At 38.9% G+C, this 27,924-nt stretch overlaps 1 protein-coding gene across 1 annotated transcript in view; it reads left to right on the top strand.

Moving 5' to 3' along the window:
• The window catches only part of TENM1 (teneurin transmembrane protein 1), a 383,458-nt gene that overhangs the window by 246,122 nt on the left and 109,412 nt on the right, over window positions 1–27,924 (top strand). The window contains exons 11-14 of the mRNA XM_029911855.1: window positions 127–312; window positions 5,683–5,829; window positions 18,117–18,333; window positions 24,934–25,053. Coding sequence (XP_029767715.1) covers window positions 127–312; window positions 5,683–5,829; window positions 18,117–18,333; window positions 24,934–25,053 — 670 coding nt within the window. The remainder of the gene's footprint in view (window positions 1–126; window positions 313–5,682; window positions 5,830–18,116; window positions 18,334–24,933; window positions 25,054–27,924) is intronic.

Raw genomic sequence — 27,924 nt, 5'->3', positions numbered from 1 at the left:
TTCATGATAAAAGTCCTGCATTCAATCACTCTTGATGACGGATGTCTGTATGCCTTATCAATGCATAGTCCATAACAAAACATGAAATTACCATCTAAAAGTATGTATTCTTTGAATCCCATATAGAATTATGCACTATGGACTGTGGTAGCCATGGTGTTTGTTCAAGAGGAATATGCCAATGTGAAGAAGGCTGGGTAGGACCAAGCTGTGAGGAACGTACATGCCACTCTCACTGTGCTGAACATGGCCAGTGCAAAGATGGGAAGTGTGAGTGCAGCCCTGGATGGGAAGGGGATCATTGCACCATTGGTAAGATTTTTATGTTGTTGTTTTTTTAAAGGCTGATTAGCTAATAGGAAGATCTGCCATCAACTTGAAGAGCTCTTGGAAAAATTAGAGAGCCAAATTCAGGCCTGGAGTACAGAGATGCCTCTCCACTGACTTTGATGGACTGGCACACACTTACACCAGATCTGTATTTGTCCCACAGTGTGTGGTCAATGCAGCTGTTGCTTTACATGCAGCAGTACTGACATAATAGTTGGAAATATCAAATCAAAGATATATATAGGTTACATTCTAATGCACATCTGAGCTACATTCCTATAGGTACTGAGAATCATAACAAATACTTAAAAATTATTAATAGAAGTTGTGAGGAGATGAAACTAGCAGGCAGCTTAAATAATTCTAAATCTGCTGCCTTCACATCAGAGCATTTAAATATTTTGCTTGTCACAAGAGATGGTTTTACAGCAGCCGACTACCACAATATTGTTAATAAGTTAAAGCTTATGACTCTTTTCAGAAGTCATTACTCAGCTGTTCAAATGTTAATTGTTATATTTTAATAAAATGTGACACATTTTTACAAAGCTTAATAGTGTTTCTTGCCAAAATGTCATTACTGTTTTCCCAGAGCATTCTTATTCTTAAACATTTTAATTGCATGTAAGAGATCAGGATACCTAATTTTGGGAGGTAGGTAGTCCAGACTTTCTTGCTTTGCAAATACAGTGCCTATCTTTTTTCTTTTCTGTATTATGAAAATTTGGCTCTTCCTCATTTAATTAAATGGCAAAATTCTATAGCCAGTGATTCAATTACCTTATAATACCTGCTTATAGGGAGTAAAATTGATAAAAAAAAAAAAAGAATTTTCTTTATTGTTAGTAAAAATTATTTTGTTCAAGAGATTTGGTTTTGGGTTTAAAAGGAAGATAACTAAGCAATGACTGAATTAAGTAGAAGGCACAGCTTGCATTACACATGGTAGTGCCCATAATATTAAAAAACAATAACTGAAGAACACACGTGTAGCTCCAATTATTGTTTATTGCTATATGAGTCCTTTCTGAAATCCTGGATAACAAAATCAGCTATTTGTTGTATTCAAAGTCGTAGGAATAGACTTGATTTGCAATAAGAGAGAGGTACTTTATCTTAACCTAAGTATGGTAAACTATTAGCAAATGGTTTCTTTGTTTTCATTCTGGTGCAGAAATTCAATCTATCACAGTTTTGTTTTTTCTTTTTTAAGCTCACTACTTAGATGCTGTGCGAGGTAAGCTTTTCATATCAGCATTGCAACGGAATAATGAAAGGATACAAAAGTGTTGGGAATGGGGGTATTTGTGTGACTTGTTCCCTTTTGAGCCTCCCACTTCCTGTACTGTTAAGATACAATATTTATTCAGGATAAATCAAATGGATGACTGGATAGGTAGGTATATATTTACAGAGAAATGTAGTTTGTCTAACAAAACATCAGTACATTCTGCATTCTTAGCTCTTTATATTGTCCCAATATTTCATCAGAAGCAGAGGTGTCTAAAGTAAGCATGACTGGAATGTTGCTTTCGCATTTGGTTGCCAATTTCCATATATATGTAATATGCTACGTGAGACGAGTCAGATTTCTGCTCATGGTTTCCATTCACGGAGTGATGACAGCACTGAGGACTTGGTATTACCGGAATAATTTGTGTCAAACCTTCCTTCTATTAGAACAACATTTCCATATTTTTATCATCTGCAGCTAGAGAGTAGGTTTCATTTGTGAAGGAAATATGCTTCTCTAAGACTTTGGAGGTGGGGAAGAAATGTAAAACAACAAATGTTTTAAAATATGGCATTGTACAATACTGTGTGAGGTTTTGAGTTATCAGAGGGATTTATAAATATTTGCTCTACCCCACACCCACGTTAGTTGCTGCTTTGAGCAATTTGTGTGTTTGCCCTTTGGCAGAAAATGCTATCTAGGCTAGAGATGAAATACTTTATTAAACCATTCCAGACCCAAAGAGCTAAATTCTGTGTTGATTTGCACCCTGTGCATGTCCTTTGACATGAATTTGCTCTGCAGGGCCTATGGCTTGTTTCTGGCCCTACATGTCTGTCTTTCATGGTTTGGAAGCAATCTCTCAGTCCTAGCCACGCTGTTGTGTAAGAAATCACACTGTCCCCTGGGCAGATGGCTCTCAGCAGAGATATCAGACGAAGCAGGATTCCAAAAAGGATTGGACACTTATTTATGTATTTATTATTTTATCTCTTCAGAATTAAATAACAATAAAAAATGTCCATACAAAAAGCCCTAGGTTACCTGAGAATTATTAGATTTACATTCATAAAAGACAACCACCCACAGCAAAATATAATCATTAAATATACCAATAATGAATTAACTCAGCTGGCCAATAAATCAAAACAGGAAAACAGACCCTTTAATCTCCACAGGAACATACCCTCAACTTTCCAAAAAAAAATCTATGAAATTAATGGCTTTGACAGTGTACTGGAAGATCGTCAAGATCAAGCTATTTCAGACCAGCGAGGAACAAGTTCTAGAGTCCCAGGGCCCTTATAGACAGCACCTTACCAGCAGACCCTCTCTATTTTATAATGAGGGAGGAATATAGCTCAAGCATTCCTGCTGATGGCAACTATGGCAGCATGTCTTGGGGGGAGAGGTGATCCTTCAGATAGGCAGAGGCTAGGAAATTAAAGGCATTGTAAGTCGTAAGTAACAATTTAAACTCTACCAGGAGACCAGTAGGCAGCTGATGCAGATCTTGGAGCCATGGTGTGACGTATAATTTATGTGGATAACAAGAACTATCCAGAGTTATAAAAGTAAGGATTAAAAAAGCGAAACACAAGGATCCTGGAAAGAAACCACCCTCTGACTTTTGGGAGTTAGGAAAAAATGTTCTCTGTGTGCAAGCTGTTCTGTAATGCACCTTTCTCTGAAGCACATGATATTGGCCACTCTGAGCCAGAATACTGGACTAGATGGACCACTACAGAAGTTGGTCCAATAAAAGGTATTACCTCATCCATTTTGTGTCTCTAGGTGGACCACTGGTATTTAGGCTCTGTCTCTTTGACTGGCAGTTCCAAACACCTTTTGCAATATCTCCTTTAGTGGCTGCCAGAAACCCCTGCAGACTGAGTCTTCCTTTCCTCTTGGAATCAAATCTTTTCCTTTTGATAGAGCAGAAGTGTCAACATGCACTTTCAGATATAGAGAGGCATTGAATTCCTGTGAGTCCGTTCTGGCAAAGAGAAAGCACTCGTTTATAAAGGGATGACACTTGTAGTGTTAAATTGATTGCTAAGCTCCATCCATTGTTCTTTGGCTCCCTGTGTGATAAGGTAAAGATCTGACAAAAATCTGTACTGGCACCAAACTATACAAGCAGATGGACATAAGTGGGCACATCCAAGAGATTATCTATCTGTCATACTGAGCAAGGAACCTAGTTGAAAATGCCGAAATTACTGTTAATTCAGAATTTGCAAACCCTGGGGATGATGCAATTGATCCATTTTTAGATCTAGTTTCATAATTTACAGAAAGGAACCAAAACATTTCCTACAGCCACCAAAGGGCAAGTGTTTGTCTTATTTGAACTGGATACAGAGTTGTAAGGAAGTGGGAGGCGGCATTACAATGAAACTCCCCTGTGACGGGTTGGATCACAGAACCCCCCTTGGGAGCTGCCACCCGATGTGCCAAGACTACCTCTGCTCCTGCTTTCCCTGCCCGCTTGGGAACCCACCACCCTGTCTTGCTGAGCCAGACGCTCCCGTCTGCTCCAACAAAGACCCAGGGTCTGAATTACTTGCCCCAAAAGCTGCAGGTTTACCTGAAAGCAGCTAACAGAAGTGTTCTTGTCTTTAACACCCAGATGCCCAACTCCCAATGGGGTCTAAACCCAAATAACTCCGTTTTACCCTGTATAAAGCTTATGCAAGGTAAACTCATAAATTGTTCGCCCTCTATAACACTGATAGAGAGATATGCACAGTTGTTTGCTCCCCCAGGTATTAATACATACTCTGAGTTAATTAATAAGTAAAAAGTGATTTTATTAAATACAGAAAGTATGATTTAAGTGGTTCCAAGTAGTAACAGACAGAACAAAGTAAGTCACCAAGCAAAATAAAATAAAATGTGCAAATCTATGTCTAATCAAACTGAATACAGATAATCTCACCCTCAGAGATGCTTCAGTAAGTTTTTTCCTCAGGCTGGACACCTTCCAGGCCTGGGCACAATTCTTTCCCCCGGTACAGCTCTTGTTCCAGCTCAGGTGGTAGCTAGGGAATTCTTCATAATGGCTCTTCCTGCTTTGTTCTCTTCCACTCCTTTATATTTCTTTTGCATAAGGCGGGAATCCTTTGTCCCTCTCTGGTTCCCACCCCTTCCTTCTCAATGGAAAGACACCAGGTTAAAGATGGATTCCAGTTCAGGTGACATGATCACATGTCACTGCAAGACTTCATTGCCCACTTGCCAACACACGTGTAGAGGAAGACTTGCAGGTAAAACAGAGCCATCTGCAGACAATTGTCCTGGTTAATGGGAGTCATCAAGATTCCAAACCACCATTAATGGCCCACACTTTGCATAATTACAATAGGCCCTCTGAGTTATATTTCATATTTCTAGTTTCAGATACAAGAGTGGTACATTTATACAAATAGGATGACCACACTCAGTAGATTATAAGCTTTGTAAAGATACCTTACAAGAGACCTTTTGCATGAAGCATATTCCAGTTACATTATATTCACTCATTAGCATATTTTTATAAAACCATATAGACTGCAACGTCACCCCCACCCCCATTTTCCTTCCCTAGGAAAGTACTTCAGAATGAATCAGAAAAGGCTTCCCTAGCCCTGCTTGGTTTGTGTGGGTTTCCACACCTACAGTATCTGCTGCTTCCAGATTCGCTCACCTAAAATTACTTACCTACATTTTGTAAACTCATCTTTTGTGTCAAAGTTCCATATAGAAACTCTGTCATAAGCACATGATTGATACTAGGTATGAAAACCAAGATAGATAGAAGTTATTTGTAAGTGCAAAGCAGATATTTAGAATTCTGATTACTCAGTTTGTGTGTGCACATACTATTAGTGCACCCACATCTGAGTTTTTGCGTCCACAAGATTTTAGGCACCAAAAAATAAGCCATTATAACTTAGGCATGCTTTTCTAGGCAAGCAGAGTTGAATATTTGTCCAAGAATGTCCAAATTAGACCAACTGTGATATCATATGAAAGTAGCAAATATTGTTATGTAATTTTAAAGAACATTCTGTAACAATTTATAATTTGAAAGAAACTCCTGCATGAAGCCTTGTTCTTTACATTTTCTTCTCTAGATGGCTGCCCGGGTCTGTGTTATGGAAATGGAAGATGCACTCTTGATCAGAACGGATGGCACTGCGTGTGTCAGGTGGGATGGAGTGGCACAGGATGTAACGTTGTCATGGAAATGGTGTGTGGGGATAATATGGATAACGATGGAGGTACTGTACATGCTCCTTTATTTACTTTTTAGTTCTTATGCAGTTCATTCACTGCTGTCCCATATCTTGTCTTTATGTGAGTTTGTCTTTTCTATCACAGAGGCCCAATGCTATATCCCTTTCTAATGTTAATAGTCACGTTGACTTCAGTTGGATTACTCCTATGAATGAGTAGTTGCAGGGTCTGACCTTTATATTGCCAGCTCTTTGGAGAGGAAAACTATCTCCCTGCTTATATGGTCTCCATCATCATAGTACGAGAATGTGTTTTGAAAAAATCCATGTTTTTCATAATAATTATGTTATTCTTTTATTTCCTTCCAAAAAACCTAAAATAACTCCATTGACTATAAACATGCCTTATGAGGAACTGTAGTCTTTGTCAGACTGACAATAGACACACAAATGAAATTTAAAATTCTGTCCTAACATTCTTGTGTGACTAACAGAATATACATTGATACATTATCATAATATCAAGAAATTCTTCAGAAAATATAAAATCATACATTGAGACATGCTCTGATTAAGCAAATTAGTTTCTTAATTTTAACAGAGAGTCACAGTTATAACAGGAAATTGTGGCACATAATTTTGAGATGGTGCTGAGCAAACCAGTAGCAAGTATGCTGAGGATCTCTAAGCCAAAGGTAACTTTTAAATATAGCATGTGACCTAAACATAAAAACATAACAATGTACAGTTAAAGCAGACTCTCTCTTGCTCTATTTTCCCCTGTTGGATCGTGTACTTGCAGTTAAGTATTCCCAGTCACTGCGGTCCTCGTTTCACTCCAATGATTCATAGATTTTTAAGGCTAGAAGGGACCATTGTGATCATCTGTTCTGTGTAACACAGGCCATAAGACAATTCACGTTTAAGTCCAATAGCTGCTTAAACTAGAATATATCTTTTAGAGTCTTTCACTAAAGGCATGTTTTCCAATACTTTATTCGTGGCTTTTCTCTGAACCCTCTCCAATTTTTTGAATTGTGGACACCAAAAAGGGACACAGTATTCCAGTAGCAGTCGCACCAGTGCCAAATACAAAGGTAATATAACCTCCTTACTCCTACTGTTTTGGCCACAGTATCACACTCAGAGCTCATATTCAGCTGGTTACCCACCAGGACCCAAAAGCTTTCTCAGAGTCACTCCCTCCCAGGATAGAGTCCCCCATCCTGGAAGGGATGGCCTTCATTCTTTGTTCCTAGATATATGACCTTACATTTGGCAGTATTGAAATGCACATTATTTGCTTGTGTCCAGCTTACCAAGTCATCCAGATTGCTCTGCATCAGTGACCTGTCCTCTATATCATTTACCACTCCTCCAATCTTGTGTCATCTGCAGATTTATCAGTAATGGTTGTATGTTTTCGTCCAGGTCGTTGATAAAAAATGTTAAATAAGATAGAGCCAAGAACCGACACCTGTGGGATCCCCACTAGAAACAGACCCACTCAGTGATGTTTCCCCATTCACAGTTACACTTTGAGACCTATCAGCCAGTTTTTAATCCATTTAATGTGTTCATTTTGATTGTTTTCCATATGGATCCCTATGACCTTTTGGCACTGCCATCATAATGTCTGAATCCAATTCAGAATTGTCCTCCTGTTATTCCAATTTGCCCTCCATCATCCTTCCTTTTTCACTTTATTTCCCCTTTAAGAGTAGTGGTGCCTAGGGATCAACCCACCCCTGTCACATGACATGGCCCTTAAGATTTGGAAAGATCTGCTAGAGTGAAAGACCGAGATATGGGTAAAGAGAAAATGGTCCTGGGATAAGAAGTGTTTGGCAGAAACTCCCATCACTGTTTCTTTAAAGGCCTGAGATCAGGAGTCTTGCAGAGTGGGCAGGGTCAGGTTCCCCTCTCACCCCTTTAATAGCTTTAGTAAGGGGACCATGTATATATTTCCTTCTCCCTCATAGCAGGGCAGACAGCAGCAGGGGAAAGTCTGCCTGGAAAAACCTCCCAGCCTAACGGTGGAAGGACTGATTGGGAAAAGGGCCAGCTGGAGTAGAAGCTGTCTGAGGCTCTACAGCTTGCCTAATGTACAACTCCAGCTCCAAGGAGGAGAGGTAGGGGACTTCGGTCTTAAGGAGAGGGACAGAGGAATTGTCCAAAATACAACCTACTGCCAGGAGGAGGACTGGGGCTTTCTGAACACGGGGGGGAAACTGACTAGGACTTTTACATGGACCCATATTCGGCATGAACTTGAGCTGCTAAATAAGTGAGTGGCCCTCTAGAGAGAAAATAAACCAGACTCCCAAAGGGGGTTGAACTAATCTGGTCTGGTTAATTGTGTGAAAGGACCGAGGGGATGCTGAGTGCAACACACCTGCAGGATCATGGTGGGGCCATAAGGGAATGTGTTGGAGAGGTTCACCCCATGACACTCCTCCATCCATGACCCATAAGCTCACTCTATTCTTCCAATCCATGTAGTCTAATCTGTATCCCTTCACACAGCATTCCACTGTCGGGGTCACTACTCTCTCCCCTGCTCTCCAAACCACTGACTCACTCACACCCTCTCCCTTTAAATGTGTCCATAAAACCCTGTTTATCCTGCAATATATGTAAAGGATTTTCTGATACACTCTGTGAACTGGTTCTATATAAATTGCCTCGTATTGTGGTTTTTGCCTGCTTTATATTCTGCAGTAACAGTGAGTTATTGAGAGTTGGCAGCATTAACTCTAAATCTCCTTGAATTTGTCAGTTTAAGGCAGATACTTAACATCATTTCACTGTAAATTTTAAAATTATTTTTATGGTAGCGTAACGTATGGGGACAGCTCCATTGAAATTAAAATTAGAGGTAAGTGGGGAGAGAACTACTTAATTCACCTGGTTGCTACAGCTGGGCTAACTGCCATTAGTTTCACTTCACAATCAGTTGTTTTTTACAAAAATATTGACTTTTTTTCACATTAAAATCACTTCTTTTTCCATCTTAAATTCATAGGGCCTGATTCTGCTCTCACTTACACAGGTATAAATCAGAAGTAATTCCATTGGAGTCAATTGTATTACACTGGTGTTAAATTGGTATGGGATCAGAAGCAGGGTTCCAGGCCTTGTATACATAAAACCACAGAAATTAGATCTGGAAAAGATCTGTTACATTATCCACTCCAACCCTCAACCACTGTAGGATTGTTCCTTAGAGCACACTTTCTAACTCTTGGTCTCGTCTAGTTGTATGTGTACCATATCATTAGGTTTCCACATGGGAAAGGTCCCATTAAGGCTGATTGTGTTTAAATTAAATATTTATGTCTTTATGCAGAGATCTTGGGAAGTGTTCTGAGCTCTGAGATCCTTAGGAGAAAGACACTACTGAAGCACAAAATGGTAGCAGTAGCATATTAGTAGTATTATATCAAACAAACAACAACATTAAGGATCAGGACCTGAAAATTTAGTCTGAATTCTGGGTTGAGACTCAGGTTTGATATAGATGAAAGGTATTTTTGACTGAAAAAAATCAATTTTCTCCTTACAAAAATTAATACAAATACATTGTAGAATAAAAGCCAATTTTTAATTTTAATAAAAGTATAAAAACACATTTTCTTAGTTCTAAGTGTATCTAATGACATGATCTATCTAGAACTGAAAAGTCTTGGTTCAAGTGTTTGATATGTAGTACTCACACAAAACCCTCCCACTTCTGGAGAGACAATATCATAAATTCTATGCAATATATACATTCATGTGGGCCCTGATTTCACAAACACTTAGGCATGTAGGTCTGTGTCAGTGGAATTACTCGTGGAAGTAGAGTTAAACATGTGCATCTGTATTTGCCGGTTTGGAGCACAGTACTTATCACTTGTTCTTTTGGGGCCAAAATGCACCATGTATACTCATCCAAAACTCCCACCCGATTGGATAATGAGTGTACCATAACCACCCTTGTCATTCCCCTCATCAGCTTTTTCCCCACTTGTGGTCTGCAAGGTATGTTCACCTACTTAATTATCTCTAAAAATACAGATTAAAAACTGACAGCATGTAAAAGGTGCACAATCACGTGGTTTTCATTAGCTTTTGTGGAGTACATCTGTGGCATGTTGGCAGTCTTTATGATGTAAGTTATATAATGCTGGGATCTCCAACAGATGTCCTCTTCAGTGTGGAATATTGCTTTCTGTGGGATTACAACAATATTTCCTGTTCTCATTTCCTCTCTCATCTTTCAGTGTCATGGCTGACCTAATTTCAGTTTTATTTTAGAAGATGATCACTCAGCTCATCTGAATAGGTTGTTTCCTCTGTTTTGCCACTATTTTGAGAGTTATTTTGGAAGCTCTAGCTCTGAAATTGCTTGAAACTCTCTGCTGAATTCTGTTAATTAAGGCTATCTCTGAATAAGGCCCAAGTAGCTAGAACATACTGCAGCAGCAGTACTGAAGACAAGGAGGTTTGTACACTCCTCCACATGCAGAACATCCATCCCTCCTGCCCAGCCACACTCCATGCTATTCTTTTTACCATTAGGTTATTTTTTCCTCTTATATCTCATTACATGATTGTGCAGACTGTCATTTGCACTCATTTATTTGATGCTGAGCCCCTGTTTTAAGTTTATCTGGTTCTGTCTTTTCAGCTGTTTGCTTTCTTTAAATGAATCCCTATACTTTGTTTTTGAAATAAAAATACTGTTTACTACAAGCATTGAGCGAAACACCTAAAGCTCTCTTCTGTCACTTTTCAGCCAGTTATTGTATCTGATCCAAGAAAGAAAAATATATGACTCAGTTTAGCTTTTGGTTGGTGGCCAGTGCTGTAAAAATATTGACAAGTGTATCAGACCTATCTATTAGCATTTTAATAGCATATCAGTCATAGAGACATAGAGTCCTTATACAAGTAACATACTATTATTATATAATGGAAATAGTTTTCATTGTTGCTGACACTTCCGAAAATCAGGCTTGATACATTTTCTATTCATTGTGTGTTCAAGGCCAAAGACCACTGAGTGCCTGAACAAATATATCTTAAAGTAAATGGTATCTCTCAAACAAAATACTATGAAGACTTCCTTCTACACATGGACTTTGGCTGGTTTTAAGTATTCTCGTGCAAAGCGCAGAATTTTCAATTAATGACTTCCGGTAGCTGTTGTCTTATTGCTACGTGTTGTAGCTGAAACTTGAGGAACAGTTGAGAGTTTTGCATGCAGCACTGGAAACTCTAGCATTTTTGCAGCTTAGTTTCTTCTTCTGTTCACGGTGATTCCTAGCAATTGTAATTGAACTTAACTGAACTTGTGGTGAAACAAACTAGCACAGGAGTTATATAGGGGCTATTTGAAATAAAAGAAGGCAAAATTAGTTTAAGCACTACTGAGGCTATTTTAATCTGTTAAGGAAAAGACAAAAATATTGAGCAATCTGTGCAGCAATATGAAATGCTCAAATACAAGAAGCTCACATGGTTGAGCTTTATCTGGCTGTCCTGAATAGGGGGGATGAGGAGACGGAGAGAACAAGGTCCACCTGGCCACCTGAAAAAAAATCATGGCCCTCCACACTGTCCATGGACGGGTCCTGACCACATGATTAGGTGGCCCCCATCCCTGACTCGCCCCTAATACTTTCCTTTGCATTTCTGTGGTACTGAGACCTCTAAGATACCTTTGGTTCTCTGAGTCCTCAGCCAATAGGTGACTATCATTTTATCACAGACCCATTTTGATGCTTCAAGTCCCTTTCATTCCTTGCTATGTTTATCCTATAGATTCTCTACCCTGTTTCTGTGCTTTGGACAGCGTTTTACCCCAACTGTTCTATTGGCCTTTGCTAGTGCCCCATGGTGCTGTGGCCATGGAACTTGTCACACGTCTGCCTGTCTGTCTATATGTAAAATTAAAGCTGAGATTCCAGAATACAATTCTTCAATGAGGGGATGATTCTGTAGCAAGTTCCCTGGCCACAAAACCATGTATTACATAGTGTAAACACATGCCATTGTGAAATTCTGAAGTTAACCTTGAGAATGTAAATGGAGTGTAAGCAATTCAATGATGTCTCCCTGAGTCTGCAGAGAGCCAGAAACAATATTTCTGAGAGGTGTGAACTGCTCCTTCATCTCAGTTAAATACAAAACTTACAGATGACAATTTAAACAATGACATTGTTAGCTATTTCACTGCTGACCATTTTAGCAGAAACATCTACCAAATGTGCCCCTTATCCTAAAATACCCAAACTCAACACCTCCTCAGGTGGGGAGTTTCATATCAAAATAAGTAACATGGGAAGTACTATACTGATTGAATTAGTCACTTCCATAGTTAATTAATAAAAACTGTGAATATTTCCAGTCCACTTCACTAGAGTGCTGGAGAATCCACCCTGCTGTGTCACATATAGCACCTTGTTATTTGCTCCCCCATTCAGCTGTTCCATACTCTGTTCCCGTGACCTACTCAGTTATGCTCTTGGTATTTTACTAGTTATATTTATAGACTGGAGGAGATCGATCAAATTTACAAGAATATTAGTTTGTGACACTCCCATAGCTGCCAAGATGAAATGTAAGAACTCAAGGATAGATGTGAATACTAGAAGAGTCAGAATTTGATAAGTGGTTGGGCCTATAGCTGCTCATGTTGGGACCTATACATTTTACTCAATTTATATTCTTATTAACTTTTGTGGTTAATAAATAATATGAACCTACAGTTAACAAAATGCCTCTTTGTTTTCCAAATGGCATTTTATTTTCTGGAGGATGTATGTTTCTCAGTACACATAAAACCCAAGTGTGATAAATATGACATACATTTACTACACAGTGCTTGCCTCAAATGTAGTTCTAATGTGATACTCTTTTATAGTAAAAGAAATAGGCACTAGGTTAATAGAAGTATTTAAATTAGCTTACTGTGCATTTATGTCTGGATCATAGTCATGAGTTACATAAGGAGTTCCCCTGAAGGGCCTGTGTAAGGTCCAACCAGAATTACAGACCATATACTCCCCTGACATCAAGATGCTCCTGCCAGAAACACCTTGCCAGAAAGTGAGCAGTGAAATAACCATGCTCACACTTAATGTGTCAGGCCAGCAGAGGTAGCCAGCCATGCTTGAAGGGAGCATGCTTCACTATGGGTATGTCTACACAGCAATTACAACCCGTGGCTGGCCTGTGCCAGCTGACTCAGGCTAACAGGGCTCAAGCTAATGAATTGTTTAATTGTAGTTGTAGACATTTGGGCTCAGGGTGAAGCCTGGGTTCTAGGACTCTGCAAGGTGGGAGGGTCCGAAGTCTCAGGCTGCAGCCCGAGCCCAAACGTCTGCATCTCAGTTAAACCGTCTCTTACCCTGAGCCCCGAGAGCCCGAGTCAGCTGGCATGGGGCAACTGTGAGTTTTTAATTGATGTGTAGACAAACCCTAAGTGTGTCATAGTTTGCATGCTCCCCCCAATCACTTACTGAGCCTTTAATGACCACTGTAGAAGCACATCTATAGCAAGACACGGATGCCCTGAAAAGGAGTTAATTTTCATCTTGGCTAGCGAATCCTGGTGATGCCTCATAAAGAAAATGGTAACACTCATTCAATAATATTAAACGACTAATGTGAACTTTGTGTGAGATTTTGGTGCAAAGATGTAAACGGATAATAAATATTTATTCTGTTGCTTTTAGAAATGTGCTTGAAATCCCCATCAAGGCAATGCAAAAATTTTGTCCCAAATTATCTTCGTTACAGTGCAGCAGTCTGGCTGAGAGCATAATATGGCCTCTTGTGTTTGCATGCTGCACCTTTTCATTAAGGTAGTTTAAAGTTGAGGGTGCTACAGATGTTCCTTGTCTGACAACACCCTCCCTATGCTTGGCAGACCAGTATGCTGAAACCCAGGTCAGCTACTTATTAACAGCTTGAATTCCTATAACACGCGATCAAGTTGCTCTTTGTGAACTCTATTTTAGGAAAACAACAAAGAGTCCAGTGACACCTTAAAGACTAACAGATTTATTTGGGCATGCTCAGAGGTCGCATAACTAGGAGTAATGTGAGAAGTACTTTGGGAACTTTTACATTTTAAGTAAAGCAGATAATCAGTTGTTACCTTTCCCACATGAAACTAAAGGCATTTGAAAGTTATATAAGTATGATGCTAGCCAACCTGTGATTGTTCCTTTCAGGTTTAGATTACACCAACTTTAATCACTCCTATTGTAGTGAACTGATTGTACTATATTGCCAATTGTGCCCCTCTGCTTCTTATATAAGACAACAGTAGAACTGCTAATATCAAATCCAAGTAGTTTACACTTCAGTGTTACATTTTAGCCTAGCCGTATGCTGTTTTATCCAGTGAGATAATTGATGGTTGAGTCTTCGGTATACTGGATCACCCACTGTATGAATTACAGTTTATGTTGTGTGTAGCTATTGATATTCCTGTGTTTTGTCTCTTGAAATTTAATAGAAACCTTAACACACACAGCGTCTGTTGTGTCATTTTTTACACTGCCTACTTACCAAACTGAAGACTGATTGTTGAGAACTCAAAATAATTTTGAGGTATTTTCAGAGTCTGGAGTTTATAAATCAGATTTCTGGGGGTTTCTTCTTATATTTAAAATCCCATTGTTATTGGAATTTGGGGGTTGGCATATTGAAACTGATAACCTTAGTGTATTTATGAATGGGAATTGTGTTACCAAAGCTTCCTGTCGTGAAACTTGAGATACTGCATCTCTCGTTCTCCTCTATAAAAGTGGAGTGACCATTAAAACCATTTAAAAATCATGTTGTCCAATCTATATATCAGTTTCCAGTCATCAAAATAGTCTTTCAGCCAGCCTGCCTGTTAAGAATTTTTTACATATTTCTTTTAGTGCATATAAATGTTCAATTAGAAAAGTAAAGTGCAATCTGATGAAGAAAAGATTTTAGGAAAGTGTACTGAAAGGAGAAATATGTAAATTTTAAGAGAACCTGGAAATATAGGACCAAATCTTGAGAGACTGCCCGGCAGTCCTGAGGGGACATAATGGGGAGTGTGGCAGACATGATGTATGGAAGTGGGAGTCAAACACAATAAGAATCCACAAGTCCCAAAACCCGTGTAGGAGGTTATGGGACTTGTGTTTATGATTCCCACAAACATACAGAAATAGTCTGAGTCAGCTGGACCTGAGTCAGCTATGTGGGTTTGAAGGCTCCAATCACATGTTGTTTCTAAAGCTTCCTTCCATCATCACCCATCGTCTTTCAGAGTCTTTTTCTCAAAGCACTGCCCATTTACTCTGCTTTGCTCCATCTGTGACTGAAAAGAAAATTCTTAAAAGCAGAATAAAATCTCACCTATCTAACCAAATGGTAAAAATGATCAGATGGGAAAATGGATTTTATTTATACAGAGTGAGAGAGAGAGAGAGAAAAGACATTAGTGTTAATCTATCAGCTGCAAAACACACTGCTTTGCAGAGTAACAGTTGCAGCTCCTGGTTTACCAGTGCTTTCTCTGCCTGCATAGTTGTTTCTTGTTTGTCGTTCTATTTTCAGCTCTTCGGGGAAGTCATATTTCCTCCCTGTACAATACAGCTAAGTATCTTGTTGGTGCTTACAGTAACAATAATACTGACAGTGCTCTTTCAAATATGGTTTTGGAGTTTCCCCACTGTTAATAATGGGAGCCCCACACAGATATCCTCCCTTTCACAATCCTCACAAAAATACTTGAGAGGTAATAAAGAAGATGAACGAATGAAACAAGGTGCAGACAAAACAAACATGAGAAATTGCACTAATATAGTTTGAGAGTGTGGAAACTCCATACAAAATGGATCCTGCTAAAGATACAGTAATTCTGACAGGTGAACTGCAGAGAAAAGGTGAACACTGAGTCTGCTTTGAGAACCAGGAAACCATTTCGCTTTAAGCTTGATTTCTTCTTGTGTGCAGTGGGAATTCAAGCCACTGTTGCAAGGCACATGAAATGCTGACCAAAATAACACAGAGTGGGGAGGGCAACTTGTTTTGGGAGTCAGATTCTTCTTTATTTACTCAGGCAAAACTCCTGTAGGAGCCAATGGGGATTTTGTAAGAAAAAGGATTTGCAGATTATTTAAACAGCAGTTTCTCTGTGGTAATTTGTTTTTAAAATAATACAGAGAAAAAATATTTTAAAACAAATTTTCAATCTCAAATCTTTCTGGGAATTTTCTCTGTTTTTTCTTACACAAATAGAAGAATCATGTCTCTTCAAATTTAGTGTCTCAAGGCTTGTCTACGGGGGAAATTAGCGGAATAATTATTGCAAAATAAGCTATTTTGGAATAGCTCCCTGGGTGGACATTCTTATTCTGGAATAATAGTGGGGGGTGGGGTTCTGATTTAGCTTAATCCACTTCCAAAGCTTATTCTGCAATAGCTATTCCCATCAGTTTCCTCAAGAAGCCAAGTTCTTAGCTCCAAGAACCCCTACCCTGCTTTAGTTTACTTTTAAGGCACTCCACCATCATAAAGCTGCTGTACCCAACTGCCAAAGAATTCGCCCTGCCTAGAGGATCTTCAAGTGATATAGATCCACCAGGGATTCCTTTGGCTCCTCCATTCCTTGAGGATGCAAATTGACTCCAAGAATGCAAAGATATCTTAAAGCTGCTTTTGAGTACCCACCCACTGAACTGAACTATGACCATCTCAGTACCTGAGGTCTTGTTGCTAACTATTTACAGTCGCCCTTTGTTCTTGGCCCAACAATAAGACTAATCAGTTTGTTTTTCCAGCTGCTCTAGAAGAGATTTTTAAAATATTTTTTGCTTAACCAAACAAATAATTACCTTGCCCAAGGGCAGGCAATGTTTGTGCAAGGAGTTTCAAATTCCAGATATGTCTATTTCATTATAGACTCTTCGGTTTTTTAAACAGGGTCTGTGCTTCCCTTCCTCAGTGAATCATTATTTACTGAGTGTTTACAGTGCTCTGTATGCTGTATTGAACAAAGAGGAGGTACCTGCCCGGAAGGAGTTTATAATCTAAGGGGCCCCATTAAAGTCTATGCAAAAATCTGGCCTTCTTACAAATAGAAAGAAAAGATGTCACTTTGGGAAGGTCAAGGATTTGATGCCTTGATCTTATTTCCTATGCATTAGCATACCTCTCAATCTAAGAGAGTTAGCAAATATGGACAATAAAATGAAGGAATTCAAGAAGATATTTGAAGATTTTTAGCGTATCTTATTATATTTGACTTCTCTGTGCAGTATTTACTACATTTATATTTATTGGGCTGGATTTTCAGCCTTCTTTTTTGGTATACCAGTAATTGTGTGTGCAATTTAGGTAATTTAGATGTCCAGGTAGCTGATTGGTGGGAGTAGTCAGGCACTTATATTTAAGTGATCTAAGCTGTGCTTACAAATAATTATAGGTGCAAAACAATATACAAAAATAGAGACTCTTTTTAAGAAACTTAGCCCCATTTGTCCTACTTCACCTATCTGTAAGTTCCGAATGGTGGAATAGTTTGCATTTAGTTCACAAGTTTGTTTCACTTGAATATGATGGGAGTTGCAAACAAGCATCAAGTAGAGAAGACTTAGATTTTAAACACTTTAGGGCAGGGATTGCATCTAGCTTTGTATTGGTACAGTGCCTAGTATAAAAGGAGACACAGTCATGATCAAATCCTCATGAATTCACTTTAGTGTAGCTATTAAGTATAAGAATAATAAAACATCTGAAAACATTAACACTAATAAAATGTATAGGGTTTAAAAGCTGAAGAACTTTTACCAGAGCCCTTTTTACTACTATAATAAAGATGGATATTAAAATTGGATAACGTTTCAGATTGTACAGGTCATTTCATACACTTTAGCAAGCACATATTCTTCACAGGTATTAACAGACTATTCATTATAACAATATTGAGCTACTAGAAATTTAAACTATATATTTGTGAATCATATAACCACTGGACTGACCAATATTGATTTTTCTTCTCCTATCTGTATTGTGATGACGATAAGTCACACTCTTTCTTGTCACTTAGTTTATGGGTTCTATTCCCTCATGGAGATTTTGTGAGCTACCATTCGGTATTAATAACTGGAGAGAAATGCCCATCCCCACTTAAGCATATGCTTGAGTGCTTTGCTGAATCTGGGCCTATACAGCCTTAAAATCAGCATTCCTTCCAGTTGATTAGATATTGTTCTCCCATGCTTTCTAGTAGCAAACCCTTTGGTTTCTTTTAAACATTCTATTTCCTGAATTTTTGTTTTATCCATTTTCAGATGGTTTGACAGACTGTGTAGACCCTGATTGTTGTCAGCAAAGCAATTGCTACGCAAGCCCTCTCTGCCAAGGGTCACCTGATCCCCTTGACCTCATTCAGCACAGCCAGCCTCCTTTCTCTCAGCATCCTCCAAGGCTCTTTTATGATAGAATCAAGTTCCTTATTGGCAAGGAGAGCACTCATGTAATCCCTGGAGATGTCTTATTTGACAGCAGGTAAGTTTCATTTTTAATTAAAGTGGTCTGGATAGTGAAAACTGTATTAATAAGTTATTTTAATAGAAAAAACATTGATATCGAGATTTTCTTGGAAATCTTTATTGACTTTTTCACATTCATGGTAATCTGAAAATAGTGGAAATGACAACAAATTCTTTGTTTGAGATTCCGGCAGTTTAAGACTTGCCTTCCGACATTACTAGCCGAGACCCCTAGAGTTACTCTTTCTAGCGTATAAGACTATTTACTGTAATAAACTGTAGTACCTTTTTTATAAGGGTGTAACTATCCTGGGAGGTAAACTGCTCTGCTGTGTGTTTCCATGAGAAACAATTTAGGGTGCAGTTCTTGCCGGAATATTGTAGATATACTGGCGAGCAGTGCTGGAGTCATATGAGCTCTCTTGAGTCAGCTTCATGCCCCAGTGGAGCTGTGACATAACACAGTGAACATGTTTTCTTTATTTATGTGTTGAATGCCACTTAGTCTAATTAGCAGCCACAGTCAGAAAATAGTAGTAGTAGAACATGCAGTTTGCCATTTTGCTCTGCAGGTTACCCTTTAATTGAAATATAACTGGTGTGTGATCTCAGAAATCAGAGTCATTTCTGTGTACTTGTGGGGTTATGCTGCTCTTTAAAGGAGAGGAAAGTGTGAATCAGGAAGGGCAGACACTTGCTCAAAGGACACAATTACCTATACTTTCCTCTTGAAAAAAGTCAGTAAATTTGAAATATAGAGTCACATACGTTTTTTTTATACTGCAGTTCATCCTGGGAAGCAGTGATTTATATACTGACAAAAGCATCCACAAATCATCCCTATCACCTAATCACTACTCCTGGGCCTGCACATTAGATAATCCAAGTTGCATTAATAAACACACCAGTATTTTTTATTTTCACAAATGCAATAAATAGCACTTATGTTGTTGCCTAGATTTCATTCCTCTCTTCACTTCAAACACATCCACAGAGGGAACAAATTCAGTGTGTTCTCTTTGACTTATTAATTTTTTACTAATGTAAATATGTAAAGAATCTTTATTGATCTAACATACCTAAACATTTACTCGCTATTAATAACGTAACAGGATGTTATAAATATGTAGAACAATAGTACGTGAAACTGAACAAAACCAATAACTGGTAGCACCAAGCCTTAAAGTGTAAATCACTAATGGAACAATGCAGTTAGCTTATTATTTTATCTGAGTACATAAGATGCACCAAATACAACATCTTTGGCTGCATGTATATTTAATACAGCATATTGCTGTTTAAAAGAAAAATCATAAATAATAATAATAACTAGCTTTTACATGTTACTCTTTTATCACCAGGGCTCAAAACTTCCCTCAGCAACATAAACCAGACACCTACCCATTTAATATCACCTGGAAGGCAAGCAGTCAAGTAGCCTATACAGCATCCTGTGACATTGCAACTACTATCGGGAGGATTTCACATAATCCTTTCAATATGTTTTTATAGATAAAAGGAACTGATCTTTTGAGGCTATTGTTGATAGGATTTGACTTGGTCTTAAAAGCCTTTTTTGAGTATTTCAGTTTTTGCCTTACTGCCCAAAGTGCCTTTGGAGTATGGAGAATAAAGATGTTTGACCTGTTTAGTTGGTCTGTCCTTGGAAGCTGATGGAATTAGAAAGGTTGCAGAGGTCTCTGAAGGACAGAATTGTTCCTCTGACAGACCACTGTATCGCTTGGGTTGGCTTTTATAAATCTTTTGTCCTCTACTATCAAGATAGTGGCCCCTCGCATCTTCTATCCCAGATTCATCCTCAAAAGTCACCATGGTTTATGATTATCTGCAATAGTTGAAGCAGAAGGGAAGCTAGCTAGAGCACTTATGGCAGAAGTGTTGAGATGAAGGTGATCAATTTGGCGTAAAGATTTTTTAAAATTTGTATGCTGTGAAGAGCTTCCACTGTAGCATCTGTAAAATCTCACCCAATAGATGTGTTTTGGGTAGTGGATAACTTGGTCATGGCTGGCTCAGCTCAGAGGCTGATACAAGTTCCTACTGTTGTGAAGAAATTACTAGATTTCAGAGGATAGTGTTGGGCAATAGTGCTCTCATGTGGGATTCTGCAGAGTTCTATCTTGCCCCCACGCATATTTAGTATGCGCATGACCAGTGTTCCCTCTAATTTTTCCCACACATGTGCCGAATGAATTTTATTATGTGCACCAATATAGAAGTGGGGGGGGGGGGGCGGTGGCTGGGTGGGGGCCGGGGGAGGAGTGCCTCTCCCCTGGCCGCAGTAGGTCTGAGGCTGCGCTGGGGCTGGAGGGGAGAGGCATCTTTCCTCACCGCAGCCTGAGTGCCTGCACAGTGCTTAATAAGCTGCTGTGTGGCCACATGGCCGCACAGGTTAGAGGGAACTTAGCATGACACCAGATCAATGTTTTCATCTCTTCTGACTCAGATAGTGCAGTTTGATGCCTTACCCAGCCACTGGTTGGGACTGGGGTATGGATGAGAGCTGACTCAGTCTCAATCCAGATAAAACAGAAGTGATGATGGCAGGCTGGGGAAAGCAACCAGAAAATATTGTCAAGATTATATCTACCCTTCAGACTGAAGTTGGTTGCTTGCTCTTTTTTATTCATGTAGGCAACTTTGGAGTCTTCTTAAATACCCAGTTAGTATTATATTATCATGTTTCAGAAAGAGTTAGGACATCTTTTTTTTTTTTTTTTTTATTCAACTGGGAGATTAGGTTTTTTCCCTGGGGTGTGGTTCTCACCACTGTTTCATGCCTTTATCATTTCAAGATTAGGCAGCTGCAGTGCGCTCAATTTGGGGTTAAGGGCTTGTCTGCACGGTGGGGTTATGTATTCTATGGGGTGTGATTTTTAAAGCGCACTAATGTGTTGTGCATTAATTACTTCATGCAGACCCTGCTGGTGTGCACTAAAAGTTCAGTAGTGCACTTAAAAGTAGTAGTTTCAAAGAGAAATATGTTAAAGTGCATTGGCAGGGTCTATGTGCACCAGTTAATGCATAACACATTAGCATGCTTTAGAAATCCCCTTCCACTAACCCCCATACAGCACATCACCCCACAATATAGACAACCTCTAAGTCAGAAATCCATTCAGAATCTGAAGCTTGTGTATAGTGTAGGAGCCGGTAGAGCACCTTGCCGTATGTTACACCAAAGCTTTGGATTTTGTATTGGCTGCCTTCAAATTTGAACATGTAGCTGCTACATATAAAAAGGTGGGTCAAATTAATTCCTGGTCAATGGAATTGCATCTGCTTATACCAGAAATCGATTTGGCCTGTGATATTTAAAGAGTGAAGCATATAACAATATTTTGTCAACCTCTACCCACAGGAGTTTAAAAAATGCATACTGCTGGCAAGCTACTTGACTCATTGCAAATTGCGTACAAAAGAAGGTCCAATGCTTGGTCTTGAATTAATTACCCTCCAAAGGCTGCTTACAGTGACATTGTCAGCAGGAGGAAATTAATGTACCTTAGTAGCCCCTAGCTTAATTTCTGTGATTGAAGATTTTAATCAGAAATATAATACAATAAATTACATATTTTGGTAATGTGACAATTGTGAATTCACTCAAGTTTTCCTGACAGAGTTCCACATCTGAGGTTAATGTCACAGCCTGAAGTGCTCAGTGGATATTGGAAGTTTCACACGGAAAACAAAAGACAAAATAAGAAATAAGGGAGTGTGGAGTTAGGCAAAATGATGATGGAATGGTAGAAATGTTTGTGAAAAATAGTCGAAGAATGCGGCTGGAATAATAAATACAGAAAGACCTAGAAATTTTAAATTACAGATGTCAGATAAACTGCTTGATGGCCAAATGAGATAATCAGTTAAAAGTGGACTGACCCATGAAGCATTTACAAAGAAAGTCTACTTCTCGAAGATTACCTGCAACCCACGGAATCTGTGCCTCCTTTCAAAAAAAGCAAGTACTCCCTCTGGAGTTGGAGATTGACCACAGACTGCCAGAGGCCTAGAAACATTTTAAATGTATTTGAAAAAAAACAAAGGCTGCAGCTTATCTGAAACATTTTTCTCCCTCGGTGCATGATGCAAAACAATGGACAGATTCTCCAGCTCATCTCAAATAAGTTGCTGCACTTACCTTATAGTTAAAGTAACTTTGACACACTAGTTTAAAAGGCTTAGTTCAAGATAATGTCATTTTTGCAAATAAACAGTGGTATTAGAAAGAAAAGCCTTACACAATTGGTTGTTATCTAACATAAGGAATAAAAAAATCTAGCAGAGGTGTGTCTACAATAAAGTTAGACAGTGAGAATAGACGAAGAAGAAGTAGCACACTCGGAGAGAATGAGGGGGTAAGACTGCTCTGTTACTAATGGGGGAAGTAGTCAGAAGTAACCGAATCTCGGTCCAGGAGAAGGAGAGTGAATCAGGTGAATGGAAAGTGACATCACTTCAAGAAAGAGTTCCTGAAAGCTCTAATAAAGTAGAGGATAAGTGAGGCCCACTGCAAGTAGCAAGACCTCTGGGGATCCAAGAACAAGTATTCCCTGCAAGCTTTGTGAGACGACCAGGCATTTTGAAAGGGGAGAGAATCTGCCTGCTAAGTAGTTTTTCTCCAGAGATCTCAAGTGTCAGTCAAAAGTAGTGTAAATGAAAATGCTTTAATACGTGTGCTAAATGCAGAAATTAAAATTGATTTTGGACAGTTGCTGTTGGTTGAAGATTTACTGTAGGTCTTGATAATCTAAGAGACAGCTGAAGACTGTTATAGTCAGAAATGGAGGCTAGAAAGACAGTAAATAATGAGGACAAATGTAGCAGTATACTGAAAAGCTTAGAACATTTAAAGTCTAATAGATTACAAAGACAGTTCAATACAGATAAATGTAGAATAATGAGTTTTATGAGTCTTTATCACATACTGTAAATGTGTGTGGGTTATGAAATATGAGGAATAAAAAAAGTAAGAGCTGAAAGATAAGTATGAACATTATTTATGAATAATGAGGAGCAAAATGAATGAGCAGAGGAAAAGGAAGACAATATATGGAATAATGAAGACTTTGATGAGTTGTTATCACACAAATCTGTGTGCTCCATAAAATATCAGAGGAGTAGAGTCAAAAGACAAGTCTGCGGATTGAAAAACAGAATGAACAAACAAACCGAGGAATACTAGAATAATGCACAGAATAATGATGACTCTTATGAGACTTTCTCTCTCAAGTCAACATGCTTAGTAAATAAAAGGATTGGAAAGGGAAAAGACAAGTCTATATATGCCATAAAATATGAGAAAACAATAGAAACTAGTGGTTGCTGTTCTAACAAAACAAAAATAATTGAGACTGGCATAGTCTGGTTAAATACACAGAAGGTCCGATTGTGAGCTTTTATACCAGTGTAACAATTGACTTTAATGGAGCTATTCATGACTTTTGCCAGTGTGTGATCACAATTAATATATAAAACAAAAGAAGGGTGAAGTAAAACTCTGTTATGTATATTGAAAGAAAAACAAATTAATGGCAGAACATCTCTCTCTAACTGTGAATATTGTCAACAACTTTCAAATCACTCTACACACTGACAGAGTGGAACCCATATTGGCTACTGTGGTGAGACACCCATGAAAGGGTTAATTTGTAAAGCCACAGTCTCTCAGGTAACAGCTTTATGCCCTCAGGGTGTGGTCATCCCTGTGACCTCCTTCAGCGTGGGAGACTCGCATTCAAATCTCTTCTCCACATGAGACAGAAGGGGAGATTGAACCAGGGTTTATAGCACCCTCAAAGAGAACCCTAACTACTTTGCTTTTCTCAAAATGCCTGAAATCAAAACAAAAAATGTCAGATCAAAATGCAACATTTAATTACAATCCAACTCAAAAAATTTTGATTAGCCAAAATAATCAAAAAATTCTGCTTTCGGTTCGACCCAAAACCTTTTTTTTTTTTTTTGCCAGCAAAAAATCCATTATTTGCCCAGCTCTACTCTACTCTATATCGGGAATCTAAACTGAAGTGTGGGGTTTAAAAGAGTGTATGTTATCCTCACCTCTGACCCTCGCTCCTACCCCAAAAAGTGATTCTGTGAAAATGTCTTTCTGGGATTCCATATCAGCTGTGTCTTTATATTAGTCCAGTTTACAGATAAAGGGATTTTTTTCCCAAAACTGCCTGTTCTGTACTAGAATCTGAGAGTCACGTTATATTCTTTCTTGTTACCAGCATCATTAGTAGTAAAGATGAGGGAAGGCCAATAGTAATAGCTGCATGCTATCAGCTAATCCTGTACAACTCCATGCAATGGCTAGTCAAGTTGATGCTGAAAAGTTACATATTCTAATGATATACTAGGAATTCATGGGGAAGTATGTAAGTTTGTTCTGTACAGCAGTGCTATTTCAAATATCTGGATTGTCATGCTATGGTCTATCCACATTTCTATTATAAATCTATAGTCACAACTTCTTAGCTGTTCAGTCTTTAACTTGCACTGAAGTGTTGCACAGTGTATGAAGTCAACACTTTTTCATGTCCTCCACACCGGCTTTATTGCATGTTAAATTCTACTTTTCTTATTGCAGACGTGCCTGTGTAATTCGAGGCCAGGTGGTAGCATTCGATGGAACAGCTTTGGTAGGAGTGAATGTCAGTTTCCTACACCGCAGTGATTACGGATACACCATCAGCCGACAGGATGGAAGGTGGGACATTTTCATCCCTGGCCTCTCATTAATTGAGATTGTTAGTCTAAGGACCACATGCCACCTTGCATCCCTGCACAAAATTTCCATTGACGTCACTTTTTACTTTGTAGATGGAGGGCAGCACCTGGTCCTCCGTTCAGGCAGCACAAGTGATTAGAGTTCTCTGTGATAGGGTGTCCAGTTGAAGGAAAGCAAGCATGAAGATAGTGAAATTCCTTGAGCCCTAAATAATAACAAGAATATTGTGGCAACATTCAAACACATAAGAAAATAAAAATGGCCGCATGAGTGGACCAATGGTCCATCTAGTCTCTGATAGTGGCCAATGCTTGATGCTTCAGAGGGAATGAACAGAACAGGGCAATTTGAGTGATCTATCCCCATTCCTCCAGTCCCAACTTCTGGCAGTGAGAGGTTAGGTGAACCTGGAGCATGGGGTTCCATCCCTGACCATCTTGGTTAATAGCCATTGATAGACCTATTCTCCATGAACTTAGCTAATTCTTGTTTGAACCCAGTTCTACTTTTGGCCTTCACAGCATCCCATAGCAATAAATTCCACAGGTTGACTTCATTGCATGAAAAAGTACTTCCTCATGTTTGTTTTAAACCTGTTGCTTATTAATTTAATCAGATGATCCCTAATTCTTGTGTTGTATAAAGAGTTAAATAACACTTCTCTACTCACTTTCTCCATATTATTCACAATTTTATAGACCTCTAACATATCTCCCCTTAGTCATCTCTTTTCTAAGATGAACAGTCCCAGTCTTTTTAATCTGTCCTCATATGGAAACTATTCCATACTCCAATCATTTTTGTTGCCCTTCTCTGCATCTTTTCTGAGATGGGGCAACTAGTACTGTACATGGTATTCAAAGTGTGGGCAGACCATGGATTTATATACTGGCATTATAATATTTCAATCCTATTATTTATCCGTTTCCTAGTGGTTCCTAACATTAGTTTTTTTGACTGTTGCTGCACACTGGGCAGAGGTTTTCAGCTAACTCTCCCCAGTGACTCCAAGGTATCTTTCTTGAGTGGTAACTGCTAATTTAGCCCCCATCATTTTGTATGTATAGTTAAGATGATTTTTCCAGTGTGTATTATTTTGCATTCATCAGCGTTGAATTTCATCTGCCAGTTTGTCACCCACCCTCCGAATTTAGTGAGATTTCTTTGTAACTCTGCAGTCAGCTTTGGACTTAACTATCTTGAGTAATTTTGTATCGTATGCAAATTTTACCACCTAACTGTTCACCCCCTTTTCTTGATCAGATCCAGGACACATGGGATCAGTATTACTGTTAGATTTCAAGACTTCTATATTTTGAAGCTATGCATATTGCCAAGCTCCTTGACATCTCTGACCTGGGGGTTTGCATAGTTGAAATTTCCACAGGATCCCCCTAGTTTCCCCTTCTTCACTCCTATCTTACAGTGAGGAGGTCAGAAAATGGCTTCTTCTGAAGCCTGTAAAGATCACTCCTTTAGCTGACTGATGGTAGCAGAGCAACACAAGTTTAAAATGGGGATCTTCCCCAAGGCTAGAGAATGGCAAAACAGCTACTCTGCAGCCGTTATTGCAACATTATGGCTCCAATAGTATCTGCTTGTCCCTGTGCCCCTCTTGTGCAGGTTAAACTCCTCCTGTCTGCCTCATGTCTTCCACATGGTGTACAGAGAACCCCTGTAGAATGAGCTGAGTTCACTATTACACAAGAGATATGTTCCCTGTATCCTGCCCTAAGGCTAAGGCCACTTCCATTGCATTTAGGGACTTCCACTTGCAGGTGTGGAGCCATGATTTACCCCAGATTTTTTGGCTAATTCAGGAGTTTGGCCATTTGAAGACTTTATGGTCATTGACCACATTGTAAAACTTATCTTCTAAAAAGGTAATGAAGTAACCCTTTGCTGTTCCCAAGATTTGTATGTAGCATAGCTTATTTACAATAGTGAAGAGAGTAATTTTATTTACCTTATTTTCTTGATTTTAAAATTGCAGTGTTGTAAGTTACTAATTATCATTTCTTATTTACACTGCCCGTGACAGTATTAAAATATGTTACCTATATTTTACTTTGAGAGTAATCTGTGTCATTTGGGATATGTGATGAAATATGCATAATTAAGTCTGACTTCTTATCACAGTTTGTTACCATCAAAGGCTTCCATAATATATGCATTCAATAATACAGTGAGTGAAATATCTATTTACATTACCTTATATTACCTGGCTGTAGATGTCAGAATCTTGGAAAACTGAGACACTATGTGCCTTGCTTTCTGTCTCACACCATCTTAGGGTGCAAATCTGCACAGGGTTATTCACAGTTGCTCCTTGAGTATATCCTGTAGTAGCCTGCCATTGCACCACATCCAGGAGCTGATTCCATTCTCACTGAAATTAATGGGAAGCTTTCCCAAAATGTCCACACATTGAACAGTAGGGCTGTAACCCCATATGGTTCTTGAGCATACTCCAACTCTTCATCTTACTACTCACAGAACAGAAAAAATGGGCATGTTGGAGAATGAGGCAATTGTGAGGCCCCAAGTCAGCTACTTCACATGCTGGGCACACACACAATCTGAGTAGCAGTCATTTTGTGGTTTAGGAGTTTCTTCACATACAGGCCAGGAGTAATTGGTTCCACACAGTTGTTAACTGTGAGTGCTTTTAGTAGGTAAACACCAGAGGAAGAGTGGACAAATTGCAGTGAAGTATCTCAGCTTACGTGTGATGAATGCTTGGAGTAGGCATAGAGCGAAAGCACCACCTGGCCTCACAGTTGGAATTAGAAAGATAATATTGGAGTTGTTTCGCATATCAAATTAATAGTTATAGTGGGGTTCCATGTG

The sequence above is a fragment of the Terrapene carolina genome, unplaced genomic scaffold, assembly GCF_002925995.2.
Source record: "Terrapene carolina triunguis isolate 2854851 unplaced genomic scaffold, T_m_triunguis-2.0 Scaffold131, whole genome shotgun sequence".
NCBI lineage: Eukaryota > Metazoa > Chordata > Testudines > Emydidae > Terrapene > Terrapene triunguis.
The sequence above is the reverse complement of the archived record's forward strand: the minus strand, read 5'-3'. Positions and strand labels throughout refer to the sequence as shown.